Source organism: Periophthalmus magnuspinnatus, chromosome 8 (assembly GCF_009829125.3).
Source record: "Periophthalmus magnuspinnatus isolate fPerMag1 chromosome 8, fPerMag1.2.pri, whole genome shotgun sequence".
NCBI classification, from domain to species: domain Eukaryota; kingdom Metazoa; phylum Chordata; class Actinopteri; order Gobiiformes; family Gobiidae; genus Periophthalmus; species Periophthalmus magnuspinnatus.
This window is the reverse complement of record NC_047133.1, coordinates 9,876,537-9,901,760: the sequence shown is the minus strand read 5'-3', so window position 1 is coordinate 9,901,760 and position 25,224 is coordinate 9,876,537. Positions and strand designations below refer to the sequence as shown.

Genomic DNA, 25,224 nt, shown 5'->3' with positions numbered 1-25,224 from the left:
CCTTCCTCTCTCCTTCCCTCTCTTCTCTCTCTTTCTTATACATTCCAATAGGGCTGTATGCTCTTCTGGTCTGATGCGTGTAGGCCCTCTCTCTCTCTCTCTCCCTCCCTCTCCCTCCCTCCCTCCCTCCCTCCTTCTCTCCTTCCCTCCTCTCTCTCTTCCATATACATTCCAATAGGGCCGTTCGTTCCTCTGGTCTGATGCATGCAGGGTCTCTCTCCCTCCATCCTTCTCATCTCCCTCGCTTCACTCTCTCTCCCTCCACCCTTCTCTCCTTCCCTCCCTTCCCGCTCTCTTTCATATACATTCCAATAGGGCCTTATATTCATTCCTCTGGTCTGATGCGTGCAGGCTCTCTCTATCTCTCTCTCCCTCCCTCCCTCCCTCCTTCCCTTCTTCCCTCTCTTCCCTCTCTCTTTCATATACATTCTAATAGGGCCCTATGTTCGTTCCTCTGGTCTGATGCGTGCAGGCTCTCTCTCTCTCTCCCTCCCTCCTTCCCTCTCTCTTCCATATACATTACAATAGGGCCGTTCCTCTGGTCTGATGCATGCAGGCTCTCCCTCTCTCTCCCTCCCTCCTTCTCTCCTTCCCTCCTTCCCTCTCTCTTCCGTATACATTCCAATAGGGCCCTATGTTCATTCCTCTGGTCTGATGTGTGCAGGCTCTCTCTCTCGCTCTCTCTTTCTCCTTCCCTCCCTCCTTCCCTCCCTCCCTCCTTCCCTCTCTTCTCTCTCTCTTCCATATACATTACAATAGGGCCGTTCCTCTGGTCTGATGCATGGGGGCTCGGTGGAGTTGTTCATCACACTCAAGGGGGCAGCCACATCTTAATGTCTGCAGCCTGCTGTATACCAATGCATGGATCTACTTATGTATGTGTGTGTGTGTGTGTGGGGGTGTGTGTGTGTGTGTGTGTGTGGGGGGGGGGGGGTGTATGTGCGTGTGTGTGTGTTTGTGTAGCGCTGGCCTTTATGTGCAATGAGATAGGATGAATTGGGTTCTCGTATTTGACATATAAAAGTAGTGGTGTAAGAAGTGAATGAGTATTTGTTGTGATACTTGTGGATGGAGTAATAGGGGTAGTGGTATTCTGCTCGTCCTATAGTAGTGGTCTGCAATTTGGGGGTCCCGGGACACTGAGCAGGTGGTCATGAGGTGATTTCAATGTGTAGTTTTAATATTGTAACACTGTATTTAAAGCGCCACTGTGTAACCTTTTTGAAAAAATGCAAAATACTGAAGCAAAGCATGTTTTTTTTTTGTTTTTTTCAATTTAAATGCTTTTATTGCCCTGAAAAAACAAAACGTATAAGGTGAGGAATAACGTTGGACCACTGCAAACTGTTTAAAATGTAGTTGTTCTGTTTTTTTTTATGTTTTTAAGTTGGTAAAAATCAGGTACAGAGCCTTTAAGTCAGAACATATGCATTTTGGATCTTTAAAAAGCCGTTATTATGCAGTTTTCTGATCTATGTTATAATGTTGTTTCCTCATCACAAACAGACCTGGAGTTGTGTTTTGTTTCATTCACACATGTTTTTAACGCACAATCCCTGCATATTTAGGCTGAGTTCTTCTCTCAAACTGAAAACGGTCTGTTCCACCTTGTGATGTCATCATGTGGTAATACAGGAAGTGGGCTCAGTGCACAGCAACTAGCTTAATGTGTCTCAAACGTTATGCTAACTTTTATTTAAAGTGAAAAATCTAAAATAAACAACCTTAATACTTTTTTTTGGGTCGATTACACATGGATCAGTTTGCGATGTTGTTTTTTAGCATTAGCATTGCCAGCCTGATCTTTAAATATTTATCAATTTTAGCGCGACTGGGGAAAAACCTCATAGAGATTTAATAGAACAAGACGCAGCAACGCTAACAGTGAGGTTCCCGGGCGCTATTGTGCACGGGTCCAATTTCAGTCGTGAAATTGCCAATCTCTACTGAACTAAAGGAAAATGGAGTCAGAGCACCACTACATGACATCACAAGGTGGAACAGAGCATTTTGAGCTTTGGAGATGTAGCTAGACATGTAAGAATGAAACAAAACGCGACTCTGGGTGTGTTTTTGAGGAGGTAACAGCATTAGAACACTATTTAAAGCTCACAAGAGTCCGTTTTGCGTAATATAGGACCTTTAACGTCCACCTCTACCACTTTAAACAGCTCTGCCCTCCATCTCAGTTTGAACCTTTAGTATTTTTATATTTTTTCCGTTCTTTCGAGTGTCCTGTCTTTGAACGCAGAGGAGCAGTCGTACTTATACAAAAGGACACAGGTCTGTACACCAGCAGGGCTTCACACTCGGGTGAATGGGACACTTTTAGCTCTGTCCTCACCGTACGGGGTCACAATGGAAAGAAATCTACATCAGATTCACATAGAGCTGCTTAAACGTATGCACAGTTACATTATTCTACGGGTTGACGTGCAGCTAACCAGCAAAATTCGACTATGTTTGAATTTCACAGTATTTGCATTTTGTGTCAGATTTGGCCAGGCTCAGAAAAGCTGTACCTGCAATTTCGGGTGAGTTTGAAATGTTTTTGTTTTTACTGGAAGCAAATCATTGTCCGTCTCTACAAATCTGCCATTATGCACTTTCATTAAAAAAATATTCACAGAGGTTGGAAGTATTTTGGAGTACTTTTAAGATACTTACATACACACTAGCAGTGCTCTTACTTGAGTAAACATTTTGGCTCCTCTTCCCATTGTGAGTAAGTCTAAATGTGACAAAAGTTTTATGTTGACGATATGAAACGATTTGAACATTTGTGCTTCTTGCGTTGCTTCTCCAGATAAGATTACTTTTCTTGTTTGTGTGGTCCATTCTTTGAAAATCCAGATTGTGTGTATATCTTAAGGTTTTGTCCTACAATTATCGTATTTTCCGGGCAATAAGTCACACGTTTTTTTCCATAGTCTGTCCGGGGATGCGGCTTATACTCAGATGCGACAGGCAGTTGTTCAGAAGCGACACAGAGGACGAAGAATTCAAAGTAGTGATTTGGAGTGAGATCGAGAGTATGTCATCTTGTTTTCTTATGCTTGAGTTATCCGATTAACTGATAATATCTTAGTTAACATACCAGACACATATTCTGTCCGTCGTCTATGTGTTACGTTAGCGTGCTGTACTAGTATTTAGCATGTAGGTTTTTTTTTTTATAATTTGCCTTTAAAGATAAAATGTTCTTTGTCTTGGATTTAGTCAAATAAATTTCCCTAAAAATGCGACTTATAGTCCAGTGCGACTTTTATGTTTTTTTCTTCATTATTATACATTTTTTCACTGGTGCGACTTATACTCCAGAGCGATGTATAGTCCGGAAAATATGGTAATTAACTTAAAATTATACATTTGATAATAGCTCAGATGGTAGAGTGGTCAAATCTCACTCTTGACATAAACATCACAAGTAGAGGGGTCAGATCCACTGACACACAGGTTGGCGGTGCAATTCCAGCTCCCACAAATGAATGCTGTCGTTGTGTCCTTGGGCAAGACGCTTAACCCACCTCGTCCCCAGTGTCTGTGTGCACTGGTGTATGAACGTGTGCGTGAACGGTTGAGTGGGTCCTTGATGTAAAGCGTTTTGAGAGCCTTGAAAGTGGAAAAGCACTATATAAAAAATTGCCCATTTACTTTATACTTTACTCTTTACTCAATTAGTCTATAACTTATTCTTACTCGAGTAGTAACTTATTCAAATACTTGCACACTCTTGAGAAATTTCTTGGACTCCTACTTTTACTTGAGTGATATCATTCTGAAGTAGCTTTCCTCTTTTATGACTAAACGTTGTATTGCGCCTTTGTTTCATCGTTTAGTTCTGTGTTATCTTTTCCGACTCTTTCCCCTACAGTTCAACAAACTGGATCTAAAACGGTTGTGAATTAAAGCCCCATTATGTAACTTCAGCGGTCTGTTGTTTGTCGTCATAAATCTTGGGTATAGTTTTCCTCAGAGATCAGATGGGGGTTAGTCACTCTCATGTGTTTAGATTGAAATGGCCTTTTACAGAGAGCACCTTTAGCATTTAGCTGCATTAAAGCGAAATGACAGCGACGCTAACTGCTATAAACACGGATCAAATATCAGACGCAAACACTGGACCGGAATACTAACAAATCAGATTCACTACTGTAGGGTTTTTACGCTAAAGCCATAGTATGTAACTTTCTGCAAAACATAGAAAAAAGCGTGTTTTTAAATTCTTTTTTGGTAATTTTTCATTCATTATTGCACTGAAAAAACATGCATCTTTGTGTGATCGGACTCGCATCTCCACAAACCTGACTCTTATTCGGAGTTATGTTCCGTTGCATTCAGGCATATTTAAGTTACTGCGTGTATCTCTTCATCTCCAAAGTTGAAAATGCTCACCCCCACCTCATGACATCATCTGGTGGTGTTCCAAAAGTGCTCCATGTTTTTAAAGACCACCATGTGTAATTCTTATAATAATTAACGCGCTAAAATTGCTTTCAACTCCTTCTAGCTACTATTTTTTTTATTAAAACCATGACTAAAGATTAACTACGTAACTTTTCTGGTGTAGGGTCTGCCATTTGCTTGTTTCCATGGGGATATTATTGCCTAGAATGTTCCACAATATGACATTAAACATATTGGGGAGACAGGTTGGTGGTTCAAATCCAGCTCTTGAGATAAACATCACAGGTCGAAGGTGCGATTCCAGCTCCCACATATGAATGCTGCCTTTGTGTCCTTGGGCAAGACACTTACATCGGTGTATTAGACGAGCAGTTGACACCAGACCAACTCACAGGTCAGATCTGTGGAGAGACGACCCCCGCTTGCCACGAGAATGAGTGTTTCTCCATTTGTCCTTGAACATTAATGAAATAAACACCAGATATAATGCCATACAGTGGGACATTCCAACCCATTTCTAATCCACTCCAATAACATCTCCATGGACCCAAGCACGACAGGTCCCCCCTTGCAGGAAAAAGTTACACGCTGCATCTTTAACCTCAATGCTATATTTACAGTTTCGTTGTTTCACATTCAAATCAGCCTACGACGCATAAACCATAATTCATATCCACATTTGTAGACATAAAACGAATATGAGAGCCCAGCGTCTGAGCAGTGTAAGCCATCGGAGCCATAAAACCCTGTGTTTATCCATACAATAAACATAAAGGGCATATTGTTGAGTGAAATCTGTTGCAAAGTGCTCCCCCAGTGTAATTAGCCGTCCCTGTTTGTGCTACAGAGGCTGCGGAAAAGCGCTAATATCATGTTTTATGATTGTTGTAGCTTTATTAATTATTTAAGCTGCTTTCCCTGCATTTGTTTAGTTAATGTGTGTTTAATAGCGGTCGCTCGGTAATGATCAGCGTTTAAAAGTGCTTGGCTGTTCGCACTTCTCTAAAGTTACGCCGGACAACTCGTGATGCTAGCTTTGGTGCTTCTAAATGGCTAACATTACTTTTAAATGGAAAATTTCCTTTGAACTGGCATAATAACCGTGCAAATTTGTATTTTAGCTGCTTAATCGCGCTCCGTGGTAAAGGTACACTGTGTAACTATGCTCGTCTCCATGGAGATGGTATTGCTTCACCTGGAATGTTTCACAGTAGAGCATTAAAAGTGTGAGAGGTTTCATAGCAGTGTTTTTGTTGTTAAAGAAAATACTTGCATGCATTCTTGCTAACAGGGCAGCCTCTTCGCAGATCTGACCTGTAACTTTGCCCAGCGGTTTCACTTGCCTGTCGCCATGGAGATGTAATTACGTCACCTAGAATACTTCTTGCTTATATTCATACGTTTTTTTGTTGCTAAAGAAAATACTTGCATGCATTCTTGCTAACATGGTAGCCTTTCCACAGAGCTAACTTGTAATTTTGCCAAGCGGTTTCACCTGCTTGTCGCTATGGAGATGTTATTATGTCACCTAGAATGTTTCACAGTGCCAAAAGTATCTATCTTGCATATACTCATACCAGCGTGTTTTTCTTTTTTTTTGTTGCTAAAGAAAATACTTGCTAACATGGTAGCCTCTCCACAGAGCTAACTTGTAACTTTTTGCCCAATGGTTTCACCTGCTTGTTGCCATGGAGATGTTATTACGTCACCTAGAATGTTTCACAGTATAGTACCAAGAATATCTATCTTGCATAAACTCATACCAGCGTTTTTGTTGCTAAAAAAAATACTTCTTCATTCTTTCTAACAGGGTATCCTCTCCACAGAGATAACCTGCTTGTTTCCATGGAGATGTTATTTCTTTCCCTGGGATGTTCCACGTTACAGCATTAAAAAAAATATCCATCTAGGATTTATTATTGCGTGTTTTTACTTCTAAAATATACATGCGTTGTGAGCAGGGTAGCCTCTCCGTAGGTCTTACCTGGTGGCTTCACCTGCTTGTCTCCATGGTGATAGAACAGTATAATGCAATTTGTTGTGAGTGAAAGTATTCCTTACTATTATTCATTCAAGCCTAATTAATTGCAGTGAAATAACAGTATTGACGACAGATTATGCAAAACGAACACTGCCCCTCATCAGTAACAGAAGTAGAATTGTACTTAGCTTTCACACTTTGTTTAAAATTTCAAAAACTTCAGATGCCAAAGCAAAAATACTTTAGAGACTGTTTAAATGACAAAAAAACACGCAAAAATAATGCATTATGTGGGTTCTTTAAAGTGCACATATCACACTACCTTCTGATCTATGTTCCAATGTTGTTTCCTCATCACAAACAGACCTGGAGTTGTGTTTTGTTTCATTCACACACGTTTAACACACAAAACCTGTATATTTAGGCTGAGTTCTTCTCTCAAACAGTCTGTTCCACCTTGTGATGTCATCATGTGGTAATACAGGAAGTGCTCCAATGTGTTTTTAAACTCCACACACCTTCACTATAATCATTTGGATGATCTTAGCCCTGGAGTTGTCAATCTCTACTGAACAAAAGGTAAAAGGAGCTGTTAATTTGAAAACCACCACTACATGACATCACAAGGTGGAACAGAGCGTTTTGAGCTTTGGAGATACGGACAGACTAATAATAAATTTGAGGAGGTAACAGCATTATGACATGGCTTGAACCTCACAAGAGTCAATTTTGCGTCATATAGGACCTTTAAGTCGACATCCGTCTTCACTTGAACACAATTTGGAGCGAAAATGCAACTATATAAATATAATAATACAGAATTTACTACTCAATATGAGAATATATGTTTCAAATTTCAAGTCATATCAACCAACAACAAGAGCAGTGTCTCCATACATCACTTGTATATGAGATGCCATCACTCTGAACCTTATACACAGCGGTACAGTGGTCATAATGTAATGCTTGATCGATGTCTATAGTCTTATATTACCATGCTGTTTCTATGTACCGCCATGTTTGCAATGCTACCACTTCCATTTCATCCCATCTTTTTCCCCATATCTTTGTTTAAACATATTTCTGGCCCTATTATACTGAGCAGAAGTGACTATAGTGTAAATTAATAATGAGGCTTGTATCAGTGTGGATGTGACAGATGTAGTCATAAAACACGCCGCTCCGTCGCGGTTTAATATTTGTGCAGACAGACCCTGCACCTCTGGAGGTCAAAGGTGAACGGGAGCCAATCACCGCGGAGCTTTAGAGGGGCTTCGGCGCAGAAATGCATGATGGGAATGGGAATAAGGTTTGAATGAGGACATAATAAAATCTCAGAAGGACCCTGGGTGCGTGGAGGTCTTGTACAGTGTCGATTCGGCTTGTAAAGTAGCATGTTTTTCAGTAAATAACTAGCTATAAAACATGTAATTTTGCTGTTTATTGTTTAAATGTACTTCCACATAAGTACAAGTCTTTAGGGTTATTATTGCGTCGTGGTAAATCAGTGACAATAAGGGCTAAACATGTCGGATAGTACGGAGGCAGTGGTAGAAGAAGTACTCAGTTTTGTTACTTAAGTAAAAGTACAGATAGAAAAAAAGTAAAAGTATCACATGAAAAAATCTACTTAAGTTAAAGAATTAAAGTACCAGTTTTAAAATTGACTTAAAGAGTATTTTGCACAGATTTTGAGATCTATAATAAGGTGATTTTGTGCTGAATTTGGTGCAATTAGTTTTTGTTTTGTTTTTCTGGCTGGTTTTATTTGTAAGTTTACATTTTAAATAATTTTTTTTAAATAAGGAAGTTTATAAAAAAATAAACCCTCAACCTTTTCAGCAAATTTCAAACAGTAATAAATATTGACTTTACTTTTTCAGTCCAGTTAAACAATGTAGTGGAGTAGAAAGTACAGATACTTGCTCTTAAATGTAGTGAAGTAAAAGTAAAAAGTTTCCACCTAAAATGTATACTTAAGTACATTATGTTGCTGATTACTTTGCTACGTTTAAGGGTCTCTATGTAATTTCCTGGTGGAGCGTCTGCCACGTGCTTGTGACCATATGTATTTATTTTTATTTTTTTCATTGAATCTATCTATCTCCATGGAAACAAGCCTGTAATGCAACCAAGCCAATAACACGTAAGATCTATGGAGAGCAATAATAGATGTTTTTTAAGGCATTAAAGAACAACTGTAAATCCAACGCCACACAAAAGCACGTGGCAGATTCTCCGCCAGAAAATTACATAGTGACCCTTTAACTTAGCAATGTAATCTATAGCATAATGACATTTTTTGGGGATGGATGAGACGTTATGGACTGACTCTTTATGGTGAGTTTTATCTCTTGAGATGCTGTAGTTCCAAAATCGTGAGCTACAACGATGCAAAAACATAAATAAATATAGTAAATAAAAAATGGTGTTGCCAAAACTGTGAGGTGGAATGTCAAAATCTCATCTTAAATCTCAAAATCTGGAAATATCCTAAAGAAATGCATATAATTGTTGAAGCTTACAATGTTGTGTTATAGATGAAGAGTATTATCACATTTTTTATTCCAATCAGATATGGATGGATGGATAGATATATAGATAGATAGATCATAGCCATTTTACCTCACACTACATAAAAAAACCTTATATTTTGGTTTTCGTTCCCTTGTTCTCTGCAGTCTGTCTCGCTCTGTCCAGTCTCCATGGACCGTGCGACCGAGCCTCCATCGACCCCCTTCACACCCGCACCTATCTGTATGTGTCTGACATGTGAGGTCAATAAACCCAGGAATCAATATTTATAAGAATTGATGCTGCCTTCTCTATTATTCCCTTCCGGTGCAATGATTTCCTTTGATTAAATTTGCTGTTTTTCCCAGTTTTCCGCCTCTCCCTGTTCCACTGTACTGGTTTGGCCTTTTGCATCGTCTCGTCTTTTCAAATGCCTTACCCTCTCCTGTTTTTTGTTTTTTTTTCCTCATCCCTTTAGGAAACACGTTGTGCAAGTCAGGAAGCATTGCTGTTTTCGGGAACGTGGTGTACAGCGGCCTGCTGAACGAGCACCTCTGGCATTTGGGAGTTCCCCTCTTCACCAGACTGGTAAGGCCCAAACTGCATGGGATTTTTCTACTCTGCTCTAAAGCTTCCGCCGGTTTCAAACGTTCTGTTCCTGGCTCCGTCGGCTGTGTTGGATAGTCGGTTGTTGTATTGATTAGACGTACTGGTCGTCTGCTGGTTGGATAACCTGGTTGACGCAAGATTAGTGACTGATTGTGCTGCGTTTCTACACGTTTATCAATCTGGAACGGCTCACGCTCAGAACGATAGAGTCAAGGTAAAGCGTTGTGAAGGATATTTGAAGCTGATTGGTCGAAACGTCACAACGGTAGAACAAGAAAAGAAACCAAAGTTTAGCTGAAGTGGGACTAAACAACTAAACTCCACCCATAACTGCATTTCAAATAGAGCTGCAAAACTGGGCTGTACCTGAAAGATTATAAAAACATTAGTAGAGGCGGAGTTTGAGGGTAAAACGAGCAGTGTGATTGGTCTAAAAGTTGTACACACTTAACCCAGGTGTTTCTGATTACAAACACCTAACTGTAATGAGGGCAAAGGCCACCGAAGGCAGCGCACACAGAGATTCAAACATTTTTGACCAGAAAACTGCAATTGTACCTAGTTCTACTAAAGCTGCCAATAAATTAATAGTTATCTAATGCTGTAAAAACATAGAAAGTAAAAACATGTGGATTTATGGTAGTGTTTAGTTCCACTTTAAATTCTTTTGAAAGAAAAGCACACACATTCACAAAGTGCTTCCTTCTGTCTGTAGTTTTGCTAAGAGTTTGAAGTACATCCATCCACGTTACCTTGATCATGCGCTTCACCTTTGGCTACACCCAAAACACACAATGCTGCGCTGTGATTGGTCTGAACCACCATGGACGAGGCCCGATCTTGAAAGCAGGAGCCGGTCCAGATGGATTCTCGTGGTACTGCGAAACTTCATCTTCTTCATCTTTCTGTCCACGTTACTGGTTGTGGCTATAGGTTTTAAAGGGAATTCAGTTTGCTTGATAATGCACTGGATTTTGAGCAAACGTTTTGAAGAGGCTGTACTGGATTCTTTCATTTAACATCTGTATATTTTAGGTGTGTATCAAATTCAGTCAAGCCATAGTTTTGGATTTGTGCTCTGTGGTAGATTCATTCAATTAGATTTTGCAACAGTTTATGGATTTCAAATAGTTGTGTCCGAAGGAGTTTGGTTTCTCTTTGCAAATAGACAAAAAATACTTTCTTGTAACTTTTTACATTCAGATATATTGGTTTTCTTTACTCTTCATGGGGTGAACATTATGTACTAAAACATATTACATGAATTTCAGATTTTTTTTTATGCAGTTTGGCCACTCCGGACTGAGAAACAACACAGATTTCTGCACAACTAACAAGCGAAACTGTTACAGATACGTGCTGTTTGAAAAAGTCATCAGATGCTTGTAGTTTACTTGTAGTATCGAAATATTTCCAAAAGCCAAATGTATTTTACTGCTATCAAAATATGACTCCATCCCTTCTTGATAAAATCCACTTCACATTATTGTCACTGCTAATATCTCCAGAAAACGGTAACAAAAAGTTGATCTCGTCTTATATATTTAGTTCTGACTGATATGAGAATTTTTGATAGTCATTTGCGTTTGAGAGACACGTGATCCAGATTAGCGGGAGCGGTTGGATCGACTCAAGTTAGGGTGAAGGTTTTTCACACTCTATGGTTCGATTCCAAAGCCGTCCAGAATGTAGAAGGCATCGGCTGCTCAGGCGACATCGAGTGAAGAAAATTAAACTAAATATTTGCATGTAGAAAAGCTCAAGATTGTTGTGGTTATTTTTTTTTATTACTATCACATGTATGCCTTATTTAGGGTTGTGTTTTTATTTTATTTTATTTTTATTTTTTATTTTTTATTTTTTATTTTTTATTTTTTATTTTTTATTTTTTATTTTATTAATTTTTTTATTTTTTTATTTTTTATCTTTATTTTGCAGCTGGCCTGTAGTTTTGTTGTTTTGTGTGTGTGTGGGGGGTAATTTTGTTAAATATTGGAGAAAAAAAAGAAAATGTTTTAAGTATTGTGCACTTCATTGTACCTTTTGGCAGTTTAATAAAAAGACCTTTGAAAGAAAGAAAAGCTCAAGATTAGGTATCAGGGGTGGGACATGATCTTGTGCCACAAAGTCTTGCGAAATGTCCCACAAGGTCACATATGATTGGACAAAAAGGAGTTAAGTGCTGGCAAATTTGATCTCTCGCTGTAGTTGCAAAAGACAGAACTAGAATGATGCAAAAAATCAAATGGTACAGTAAATGAAATCAAAAATGGTGGGGCTAAAATTGCGAAATGGACTGTACAACGTATTTATTACAAGTCAAATCAAAATCTTGTCTCGTCTCGCTCTGATGGACTCAATCTCGTTTTGTGGGAGTTGTGCCATACAAAAAAATATACTTGATACTCAATAGAGATTCTGACGCCAAGATGATGATTAAAAACGCTCTTTATTTAGACAATAGAATGTCGTTTTCAACATTAAATCATAGAACTATCAGCGTTATCCGTCAGTCGTCCAGTAGGTTCCATAGTGATCCATGGTTGTATACTAGTCTATGTGTCTTATACTTGTTCTGAGCTCGAGATTATTCTAAAGATATTCAGAAAAGGTTCATTTTTGTCCAGTGAATGTGACGTTTTTAGTAGTCGTAGTCCAGTTTTGCTGCTAGTTTTAGTATCCGATTTTCATTTCTTTTAACAACCTTTGAATGACGGTAAAAAATATTGGGCCAAAATTGTGAAATGGACCTATTCATGTCAAAATTTCATCTTTTCTTGGCCCAATCTCATGAATTATGTGATAACCACCAGCCTGTTTCCCCCTGCACTAAACCCCATCCCTCTGTCCACACTCCCCGGGCGTTCACTTATCCGTGTTTTGTCCCGTCCAGAGAGAAAGCGTCAGACAGGCTCCTTATAAAGCAGCTGTCTCTCCTCCTCATCCCTCTCTCTTCTCTCCTCTAATGGCCCTGTTTGATCTGCGCTCCTCTGACATGTGTTGGTTGAAGTTGAGGGATGCGTGGTTCCTCGGAGTGGATCTTCGGAGAGCAGACATTTTAAAAGGCTTTTGTGTCTGAGCTGAAGACCAGGGCTTCGCAGGTGCAGGTCCCCAGTGAGGGCTTCACACAGACGGGATGAGCCGTGTCAGACGCCTGAAGGCTGTTTGTTCTGTGGTTAGAGGGAAGACTGGCCATGAAAAAGACACTAGACATCTCAAAGCTCCTTTTCATGCTGGGGTTTTGTATTATAGTATTTCTTTACTGTTCAAATTCAAATCGTCAGAAGTTTGATGGAAAAGGTTTGAAAGGCAGTCATCTGGACACTGTTAGTCAAATTAAAATGTTTTGACTATGATCCAGGAATAATTTGCTTTTTTAAAATTTTAAAACGACGACTGGACAAAAAGTCATAGGAGGGAAGATGTTTTGCTGCTCATTTTCAGTTCTGGTCAGATTACTGCTGGACACTGGCCTATATCTATCTAAAGGGAGGAGCTAACTACACTGAAACGTGCCTATTGTTTTCGGTTTCTGTTTGTTGGCCAGGTCTAATGAGCTACATTAAGTAAGAACTGTGCCTGAGTCATACTTAGCATAATCATTCAGGCCCTTAATGGGTGCTCTCACACCTATTAGCATACTGGCTAGCCCTATTGTTTTCTTTCTTTTGATTTGGTCTGAGGATGGGGTTATAAATTTGGGATAGATGTAGCTCCTCTCTTCATACAGATATAAGGCAGTGTCCACCAGTAATCTGACCAGAACTGAAGAAGCGTCTTAGATGAGCAGCAAAACGTCTTCACTCCTACAACGTTTTGTCCACTTGACAGATTTGAATTTTTTCTTTACTATGGATCCATACGTGGACGACTGAGCGATTACACATTCACTAATATTTAAAAATAAATGCATTAAAAAAAAACAAAAAAAAAACAAAAAACAACAACACTGTCGAGAAGAAACTTTTTCTGCTGATTCATTTTGTGTTTTACTTTTACATTTTGATTTAGCTTGTTCTGAAATGTGCACTACATGTGGCATTTAAGTTATTGTATTATTTACTATCATTAATTTATTATTGGTCTCCAAAAAGCAGGCTCCCCTCTCGCCTGAGGGTGTCTCCTGCATGTCTCCGTGGAGATAAACAAGTTAAACGTCATATCGTGGCAAGTAGATGGAAACCATTCAGCAGGAAAGTTTGTTACTGGGAAATGAAGCAACTTATCTTTAAATTATAAGAATGGGTTTGGTGAAGTCGTGAACTTTAAAAACAAAGAGGTGAACACATGGTGACATCACGACATGTTTGAACTCTGGAGGGGAACAAACACAATGTACAGATTTATTCAAGCGTACATAAATGCAGGGCCGGCCCGAGCATTCAGGGGGCCCTAAGCTGAATTTGTATCTGGGGCCCCTGGCAGCAGATGCCTCCTATCTGAGCTATTGGTGATTCACATTTGACCAGTTGTATTTGTATTTATATGACCCACATCCGACTGAAAACATCCAAAATGTCACAACTACCGTAGTCACAAGAACAGAACACAAACATATTAGGGTGGGTCAAGATGTAAAAAAAAAAATCTAGACATTTTCTCTTTGTTTCTGGTGGATTTTAATGTGTTCCAGTTGACAACAATGGGCTTAAATTTACATTATGTCGGGTCCTTACACCGGTGTAAACACTTAGCCGTCCTCACCGCTGCCAGGCTGAAAAACAAACGTAAGCAGCAGCAGATATTTTGCTACTATAGATATAAACAAATGTAATTGTTTTAGAGGGATATTTAGGCTGCTGTAAACACACAAGCCCTGTTTCCAGTCAAACTTTATATATTATATTATTTTCAATGTATGGGCTCTTGGGGGGCCCCTGCTGTCCTCAGGGCCCTAAGCAGCTGCCTAGTCTGCTTATAGGCTGCACCGCCCCTGCATAAATGTAACAAAACAACTTAAATTATCTTGAAAATGATCAACCAACATTTAAACCTAACCCTGCTGTTTTAAATACCAACAGGGATTGTTTTTTTTTTCTTTCCCTCTTCCACAGCATCTCAGTTTTCTCAGACAAAATTCTTGCATCCTTTCACATTACGCTAACTCAGGTCCCGGTCATATCAGGCCAGTCCATTTGCGCGTGTTTGTTTTCTTTTCATCCTTGGACATTCCTTAGTGTAGCTTCAATTAGCTGAGGCAAGTTTCCATTGATATTTCCTATTGATTAAAAGTGTCATGGCCGCTGTCATCTACGGGCGGCGAATTACGTCTGATTGGTTCACGAGAGCGGCGTATAATTGGGTTACATTAAACAGATAATTCGGCTGATCTCATAAATGCGTAATGCCGAGGCTTGTTTGATTATCAATTAATGTCAAACGGAGTCGACATGGAGCGTCATGAGGTTCAGTACGGCTTTAACTGTCTCGTATGAAGAGGGGGTACGGGAGCAGTAAGGGTAACGTTACTTCAAAATAATAGTACTCAATTAGAAGTACAAAGCAGTGGTCCAACAATTACTCAAGTACGAGGAAAAAAGTGTGTTTAAAAGTACTACTGAAGTAATTTAAAAAGTCAGGACGTAACATCTGATTTATTATTTAAAGTTAATGTAATCGGAACGGATCGGAACAATCTGAGAAGGAAAACTAGATCACTTCTGAACGAGCGGTACGAGAATCACAAACGTTCAAATCACTTCATACTGTCAACGTGAAGCTTTCGTCACTCGTAGGCTTACTCACAGTGGGTGGAGCAATCAAACGTTTCCTCAAGAAAGAGTAACTTCAATAAAAGTATGATGTAAGTACAAGTAACTGCGAGTATGCTGCTGCTAAAGTACAATTTCTCGAGTAAGTGTAACTGAGTACCACCCCTCCTCTGCCCACGTCACGTATGGGATTGTTTTAAATGGGAGATACGACGCGAGCTGGATATCACTGTGAAGAGAGACGGCACCACACGCGCTCAGAAAGATAAAGACATCAAACGGAGCGCGATGGAGGAGATGGAGCTTTGAAGAGAAACAGCAGCCGCACAAAACTGTATGATCAATAATGCACAGAGATTGGGCTGGGTACAGTAGCGCGGTCTGAAGATGAGGAGGGCCCTGTGTTTACATCCAAACATGCTAAAGCTAACATGCTAAACCGGAGATTAAAGAGTGACTTGCAAATGAGTTTTTTTTATGTCTAGTTTAGATTTTTGCAGCTTGTCTCTGTAATCCCTCAGTTATCCCAGTGCGTTTCATCTTAAAGGAAAATTGTTGCTGTTTTGTCAACAGGCCATAATGGAAGAAGTACTCTGTTTTGTTACTTGGGTGAAAGTACAGATATTGGAGCCAAAAATACTCAAGTAAAAGTAAAAGTATCACATGAAAAAATGAAAAAGTAAAAGTACTAAAGTAGACGTTTGAAAATTTACTTAAAGTGTAAAGAGTAAAAGTATTTTGCGCATATTTTGAGATCATATAAAGCGCTAAAAATTTAAATTCAAATTTAGTGATTTTGATGAAGATTTTTTAGTTGAATACATTTTTTAATAGCTGTTTTTATTTGTATATCTTAATAAACTCCTTATGTGTTTCAGCAGAAGTTGAAAATACAGATACATGTAGTGAAGTAAAAGTAAAAAACATCCACTGCAAAATCTACTTTCAGTGCATATACCTAAAACTTACTTAACTTTACTGCTGTTACGTTCCACAACTGGTAAAAGGACAAATGTTTTTTAGTTTCACTTCTTATCCAAGAGGCTTCTTCAGTTCTGACGGGGTTCTGTAAGTCGCTGCCTTATATCTGTCTGAAGGGAGGAGCTAACTACACTGAAAATATGTCTCAGCTGACAGTTCACGCCTTTGTGTATTTCACTTGATTGGGGTGTTAGTTTTAGTGTGGTTAGCTCCTCCCTTATAGAACCCTGTCAGAACTGAAGAAGCCTCTTGGATGAGTGTCGAAATGCATTCACGCTTACTTAAACTTTCATCCAGTTGACAGATTTAAATGATCGTTTGTGATGTTTTCGGAGCCCCTGTTGGGACAAACTGTTAGACCAACCATAAAAAAAATAGTCTGTATATTGTATCGCACAGATAAATAACACTGTAAGGATAGGGTATTGTTTTGTATACAGTGGTCCCTCGTTTATCGCAGGGGTTACGTTCGAAAAATAATCCACAATAGGCGAAATCTTTGAAGTAGTCAGCTTTATTTTTTATGTTTTGCAGCTGTAAAACCCCTCACCACACACTTTATACACTTTTCTCACACAGGCATTAACATTTTCTCACATTTCTCTCTCGTTTAAACAGTTCAAACCTTCGTAGGCGTCTTTGTCGGTGCAGAAAGTTTCATCGATTGTGGGTTTTGTCGAGGTGAAAAGTTACAAACATACAGCACTTCAGAGTCACACTGTGATCCAACATTTATGTAAATTTGTCTGAAAGCTTTATGTACTGCACAGGAGACACGGCACGGAGGAGACTGATGGACAATGGTCTACAGTCCCTCAGCCAATCAGGACGCAGAACACAATGCATGTTCATATACTGTAAAAAAAAAAAAAAAAAAAAAAAAAAAAAAAAAAAACAAAATTGCACAAAAAATATCCGCAAAACAACGAGGCAGCAAAAGGTGAACTGCGATATAGTGAGGGACAACTGTATATATAAACTACTACTTGTTTACTGGAGTGAAGCAACTGGAAGGAATTAGGTATAAATTAATGGGTCAGCTCAAGTTGTATGAAAGAGGAGTGTTTGTGGACTATAACATGACATGTACATGCGAGGCACCAGATATACTTTTTTTTAAATAGACTTAATAGATTAATAGATTTTTTTCGGCCCAAGGTTTAGTTTGTTTTCCCGCTTGAGAGTTTGGACTGCTCACTAACGCTCTTCCTCAGAGTGGTCACGTTATGTTGCTGTGACAGAGACTTTAAACCAGGACGAGGGGGACTTTTTACTCTCACACACCTGGAATACTGTCCTGAAGAAGTCAGACTGCAGATGGCGCCGTTGTCCCGCCTCTGCTGGTTCGATGGCAGTGTTAAAACCTGTTAAAATCAGCTGCCCAGATACGTCACAGTAACACCACATGACCACTCTGAGAAAGCGCACTCGTGAGCAGTCCAAGCTGTCAGGTATGAAAACAAACTAAACCTTGGCCTGAATCTGAATAATGGATTAAAATAAATTATCAGAAGGCCAGATGAATAGGTACTACCAGATCTACATTGTTAAAAGCTTCAACAAGTAGCCCAGATATCTTTTAACTCAACTGACTTGGCAAAAGTTGTCTGAGTAAACTTTATTTCTATCTTAAATATTTCCAATATGGCTTCTGGGTGGCTGCTAGCTCTTTCTGCCCTTGAACCTTATGTTGTTTTGGCTCATAGCAGTTACCCCAGCCAACCCGTTTGTTTAATAAAAGTAAAAGCTGTTGACTCCTACATACTGTTACATACCTTATGGCTAACGTCTGTAAGGTTGTTTTGAAATGCTCTGCTCACAAACATTATGAATAATTAGTGACATTGACTATTTAATTGACTATTGGAGGTTCTGTGTTTTGGGGTTCAGCCTTCGAAAAGCATCAAAGTTTCATTTGAATTCTGGAGGCCCCAAAACTCTCATGGTGCTTAGGGCTTGAAATAACATTGAGCGGAGCATATAGAAAACACCAATGATATTTCTGAGCGTGTGCCCAATTTCTTTTTCAATTGATCTTTCAAAAATAGAAACTGTTTTCTTGACAAGGATTTTGAAAGTAAAAGAGAAGCAATGGACCAAACTTAATGCTGGGTTTTGGATGACATCACAGTATTCTATAGATAATAATGTTCACTACAGATGAGGGGAAGCTAAAACGAACATGGTTAAAAAGCAGATTATTGTAGTAACACAGTGAGTTCAAAGGTTTTTATAATTAATAAAAAAAAACAAAAAAAAAACTGTTAGGATGTTATGAAGTACAAATTTAAGATATCCGTACTTTACTTAAGCACATTTTAAAGTGGATACGTTTTACTTTTACTTCACTGCATCGGAGAGCAGGTACCTGTACTTTCTAATATTGTTTTACCTGGAGTGTTCCGCAATATGGCATTAACTCATATCTTGCATTCAGTCAATTAGCGATTTAATCATAAAATAATAATAACAAAACTGCTAAAAATGATCATTGTTCTTGTGAGTGAGCACGGCAGGGTTGCTTCTCCCTGGATCTGACTTGTAAATGTAAATTGACCTGATGGTTCTTTTGCAACTTTAATGCAATACTGTGGAATATTCGAATATTCTTGGACAGTCGATATCGAGGTGAATAATAGGGGCAAAAGTAGCTGAGTTTGTAGGGTGTTTGTTCACTGATCTGAGGTTAGTGGTTCGAATCCCGCTCTCGACATAAACATCGTTGATTGAGCGGTTAGATCTACTGACCCATTGTTTGACGGTGCAATTCCAGGTGGGACGGATGAAAGCTGTTGTCCTTGTGTCCTTGTGCAAGACACTCACCTCACTTGCCCCCTCTGTTGGTGTATAAGCGATGTAAAGGACTTGAAAATGCAAAAAAAAAAGCTGTATAAAAATGTTACTATTTACCAGGATTGACGCCACAGACACGAAAAGGTGGCAGACGGTCCACTGGTAAAGTTACACCGTGCGTCTTTAACTACATCAAATAAAATCCTCCGAAACCCTTGATCATACCACTAAAAAGACCCGTGTCCGTCGTTGACCCTGCCTTATTCCCCTGTTAGAAGTATCTGAGGTCTCGTGTCGGGGTTAAGGGACCGTCCTTTGTCTTTTTGCATGTTGTTACGCTCCGCCTCCTGGGACCGTAATGACCCCCGCGAGGTTTGAGCGATGTCAGGGAGGTTATCAGCTCTTATCAACCGTCTGCAGGCGCCCGGACACAAAATGGAGGAGAGGCGGCCATTGTGGGAGCTTTATCGAACGTATCGGGCCAAAGGGTACAGCCAGGTTTCTACTACACCAGAAAGAAAATAAGCTCTTCTCCTCTGCATCCTTTGCTCTCAAACCGGTGAACTTCATGTCTTTTTTTACTGCCATCATAAATCTGGTCATTGGTCCTCCTCTAGGCCGCGTGTTAAAAGCAACTCTAACCTCAGCTTCCTTCAATATCCCTCCAGACCGCCTATAAACTTTATCTTCTAAACATATACCATTGGCTGTCCAAATGATGGATTCCTAATTCTACCAATCTCAGTTTCAATCAAAGAAAACATTTTTATTGCCAACTTCCAAACCGCCACTAGTTTTAACGATATTGTTTTTAACAGCTCAACTTTCAAGTGCAAATATTGTAGGGATATTGCGTGCGCCATTTCCTGGAAGATTATTGTGAGAAGAAACATAACGATTTTGTAATTATTCACGATTATTAATACAGTGATCAAATATAATTGCGTAATGGGACAACTTTCTTTGAGTTGTGTTTTGTTTCATTCACTTGTTCAACACACAAACCTTGCATATTTAGGCTGAGCTCTCTACTAAACAAAGTAAAAAGTAGGTGTTAACTAGAAAACTACCACTTTATTCACGGAGAATATTGAGTTTTCGAGATGTAGAGCGACGAATAAAACGTGACTCAAACGTGTGCAAATGAAACAAAACACAACTCCAGGTATGTTTTTGATGACTTTACATAATTCTAACATGGCTTTAAGCTGACAAGAGTCAATTTTGTGCAATATGAGACTTTAAATAAATAAATCCTTTCAAGTATTTTGTATTAAACTGTAGCCTGTCACATTTTGTTCACTGTAAACTTCAGTATTGATCTAAAATGGCTTAATAAGGTTTCATTGACTTCCTGCTCAAAACTGCAGAACTGATAGGCCCAACCTCTTCATAGTGGCATTTCATCATAGCAAGTAGCAAATTCTCATTCACTTTTTTGTATAGGTGAAAAATGCGTATGCAGCATTTTCAAACCTCGTATGACCCGGTGTCAGATTTTTTATTTTTTTTTTATTTTTACATAATTGCAATCAAGCGGTGTATGGAGATGGGGGGCAGGTGATAAAAGATATTTTAGGAGAACACAAGTCTGGAAAATACAGGACAACACAGGATTATTCAAACATGCATGAATCAAATCAGCATTACGTATCACCTTTAAGTATAAACTAAAGAAATACTTACTAAAATGTTCATAATTATACAGAGTTATTACTTTAATATCGGACTAAACAATTGGTTCTCCCTTGATGAGCAGCGAAACGTCTTCACTCCTACAACGTTTTGTCCAGTTGACAGATTTAACTTTGGTTTTACTCTGGATCAGACCTGGACGACTGAGGGATTACGCAGACTTCTCCCATGATTAACTTTCTTCCCGTTTTATTTGAAAAACCCTCCGCTCCCTCTCCATCTTTTGAAGCGCGTTGAAATGAGTGTAACTGATCCCTCCGTTCGCTCCAAGCCTGGTGTCTGACAAAACAGGTGAACGCCACTCTCGTCTTTTGTTCTCGCCGAAACCCTTGGGGCCTCCGCACGCTGCACGTAACGCCGAAATCCGCCTCCTCCCGTATCTACGCTCGCATCCGTGCCACTGGACCTCCGCGGATCACCCCCTCCGGGCAAGCGCGCCAGTTCGATTCCCGCTGCGACGAGGGGGCGTGGCCTTGTGTCTTAGCAGCACGACACTCGGGCTAATTACCGCACAACAGCCCTGGGCCTGCGCTGGCTCCCTCCTCCTCCAACATGTAAACAATGCATTATTAACACAACATACAGACTAGCATAGCTCCCTGTTAGCGATCTTCTGTGCTTTAGCCGCACGCTTGGATTTATCGTTTCCGCGGCGATGTAGCAGATGGCCGATTTGCAGCATATAGAGTAATGTATGCTTACAAATGATGTTTAATGATGTCTTCCACGGTGAGGAAGCAGAGCATTAGTGGTTTCAAGGCTAAACATGCGGCGGATGTGACTAGCGCTTCCCACTTTTGCCTGTTTAGCTTATTCAGATTTACATTGGCTGTCAAGGCAACATCAACACATGGCGATGCTCCTTCATTTGTTAAGGCGCGGTGGAGGCAATTTAGTAAAGAGGAAATACTATGGTGAATCATCTGCCTTCATCTACAGGCTTCTATGCAGGGTCCCACACACAGGCCAATGTCATGTGCAGTTTAACTACGCCCATAAATATCCTTGGTCTTCCTCTAGGCCTCGTGCGGACTGGCAGTTTGAACCTCAGAAACCGCCTAACCAAATATTCACTCATCACCATTTATTAACTGCAGTGGTGCGATGTAACAAAGGACAATTTGTAAGGTACTGTACAAATTGTAGGTATCTGTACGTTACTTAAGAGGATAATTTTTACATTTACTTCACTACAATTGAGAGAAGGTATCTGTACTTTTTCCTCCACTGCATTTTTGAACAGGACTGAAAAGTAAAAAAAAATTTTAATAACAATTTGAGAACTGCTGAAAAGGTCAAGGGGTTTATTTTTAACATGTTCATTATTTGAGCTAGCAAAAAATACAAACTAAACAAATAAAAGCAGCTAGAAAAAAAAAAGAAAAGAATAAAATCCAGCTCAAATCTTTATCAAAATCACTAAGTTTGAAGCTGTATAAGAATTCAAAATCTGTGCGAAATACTTTTACTTTGTATTGTTTAAGTATATTTTAAATTGGGTACTTTTGCTTTTACTTGAGTTTGTTTTGTTTTCTTTGTCCTGGTATTGGTACTTTTACTTAAGTAACAAAACGGAGTACTTCATCCACCTCTGGTCCTTTCTCTGTACCATATATAGTTGCCCAAATGATGTTAATATCCAAATAGTGTCATGAAGTTGTACAGAACTTTCCAAGAATACCTAGTGACCTTCAAAAGTTGTATTATTATTATTATTATTATTATTATTGTTCTACTGGAGGAAGAAGTACTCACTTTTGTTACTTAAGTAAAAGTGCAGATACTGGTGCAAAAAAAAAAAAAGAAAAGAAAAAAAAAAAACCTGTTTAAAAATGTAATTAAAGAGTAAAAAGTATGTATTTTATGTATATTTTGAGGTCCTATAAATCTTCAAATAACTGATTTTGACAAACATTTTGTTCAACAGAAACAACTGAATTGAATTTTTCTACCTGTTTTTATTTGTATATTTTTATTAGCTCAAAGTATGAATGTGTTAAAAATAAACCCTCAGCATTTTCAGTAGGTCTCAAACAATAATAAAAATACTTTTACTTTTCAGGCCACTTCAGAAAGTACAGATAACTGCTCTCAAATGTAGTGAAGTAAAAGTAAAAAGTATCCACTGTAAAACTGACTTAAGTACAGAAAAAGTAAAATGTGAAAAATACTTTACTCATTTTACTTAATTACGTTCCACTTTGGCCTAAAAGGAACTTTTAATCTGATTTAATGTTCTTCTTGCTGTGAATTCACACTTTTGTTGTGATTACAGTTAGATTTGTGATTTATGTTTTAATAAGAGCATTTTGTTGAAGCTCACAGGTTAAGTACATCCAGAAGTATTGACTAAAAGACTGAAATATGAACAACAACAACAACAAACTAGAATTGCATTTCAGAATATGCTTGTACAAATCTAAAGCACAGGATTAGCAAATTTTTATCGAGAATAGAACAGGCTTTCATTGTTTCTGGATTAAATTATAGTACAGCCTTTGTCATTTGCTAATTACGTCCATTCAAGTTGCGATTTGCCAGTCCTGACTCGATTGCGATTCCTCTTACAGCCCGACTTTCCCTCACGGTTTGACTTAATTCGTGCATTCTTTTAGACTCTTTATATCCAACCAAACCCTATTTTTAATTTCTCTATACTCAATCCCATCGTTGTGCTTCGCGAGCCTAATTTATGCCTGCTCTCTGCCCACAGCTCGTCTCCTTCATGCTGCAAACATTAGAAGATGATTTATCGTCTAATTGTGCATCAGTCTCCAGCTAACGACCTTTAAACTCATTAATGGCCCTATCATAATATTTGTGGAAACCGAAACAGTGTGATTTGCTCTTAACGTGCTCCGAGTAATCAAAACGGGAGGCGCTGTCTGCAGGAGTCCAGTCCGCTGTCCACAGGCTAACAAGCGCGCAGTGTGTAGCCCGCGTCTGCTAAATGAATGCTGCGGGCCCATAGGTACGCTAGCATTATTGTTTAGCATATTTAGCATAGCGCAGGCATTTGAGCGGGGCGTTTATTGCAGCCAAGTGTCCCGGTTAGCAGCGGGTAGCGGCGGTGATGAGCAAAGCACCTCCCAGCCCAAATCAACATATCTGTGAACCATATGCCGCGGGTTTGAGAGATGACGGTGAAACAGGGGAGGTATTCAGGTTTGGAGATTTATTTTGGGCTAATTACGCGAGTGTCAGGCGGCGGTGAAGTCCTCTGGGCCCAGTTGGAATGAGGCAGATGCGTGTTGAGTTGGCTAATTCATAGTTAAAGTTCTTAACAGAGAGTGCTTAAAAAGTAATAAAAGTACTTGTTGATACAATACAAGTTATGGCAATAGTAATGGCTGCTGTTGTAAAAGTAGTTGATATACTGTACTGTACTAATGTCCTGTACTTTAAAGGTCTTGTATTACACAAAAGTGACTCTTGTGAACTTTAAAACATGTTACAACGTTGTTACCCCCTCAAAAACAGACCTGGAGTTGTGTTTTGTTTCATTCACACATGTTTGAGTAACACTTTTATTATTAGTCTGTCTATATCTCCAACGCTCAAAATGGTCTGTTCCACCTTGTGATGTCATGAAGTGGTAGGTTTGAAGTTAACAGGTCCTTTTACCTTTTACCTTTAGTTCAGTAGAGGTTGCCAGTTCGGGGGCTGAAATTATCCAAATAATTCTAGTGAAAGTGTATGGAGTTTCAAAACACAGTGGGGCACTTCCTGTATTACCACATGACATCACAAGGTGCAACAGAGTTTTTTCTGTTAGAGAGAAGAACTTAAATATGCAGGGTTTGTGTGTTAAATGGATGTATGAATGAAACAAAACACAACTCCAGGTAGATATTTGATGAGGAAACATTATAACATAGATCAGAAACTAGTGTAAGGTGCACTTTGTAACTTTTGTGGTCTTGGGGTCTGCCACCTGCTTGTCTCCACAGAGATGGAGTCATCACTTTATCTCAGATCTTGTACACTTGTACACTATACATTTATTCAGTGATATTTATTGTTACAAATACCTTGAAAACATGAGAGCGAATGACCTGACCTGTGATTTGCCATAGTGGTGTTGTTTACTTGTCAAGGTGGACAAGCAGATGACATTTGTGATGCTTCACCCTATTTTGATTTTATTGTAACTATAGCGATGGGACGAGGTCTTGTGAGAAAAGATTGTCTCTAGATTTTGCACACATGAGGAAAACTATCTGCTGAGGTCCTATTTTTCCATTTGGACAAAAAAGAAGGTGAAGCCCTAAACCGGGACGAGGGGGCCTTTTTACTCTCACACACCTGGGATACCGTCCTGAAGAAGTTGGCCTGCAGATGGCGCTGTCGTTCTGCCTCCACCGGTAGGAAGACAGCCCCAAAACCTGTTTAAATCAACTGACTGGACACATATGAAAACAAACTAAACCTTGGTCTGGAAAAATAACCTATTAAAATTAGTGAACGACTAGCTGAACCTCATCGGACTAAGGTGAAGACCTGATGGGCCAAACTGTGAACTGAACCAGACCA

General features: G+C 39.2%; 1 protein-coding gene across 1 annotated transcript in view; it reads left to right on the top strand.

The window, feature by feature from the left end:
- Positions 1–25,224, top strand: part of rbfox3a (RNA binding fox-1 homolog 3a) — a 1,019,729-nt gene that overhangs the window by 650,713 nt on the left and 343,792 nt on the right. Inside the window, exon 5 of the mRNA XM_055223823.1 lies at positions 9,381–9,490. Coding sequence (XP_055079798.1) covers positions 9,381–9,490 — 110 coding nt within the window. The remainder of the gene's footprint in view (positions 1–9,380; positions 9,491–25,224) is intronic.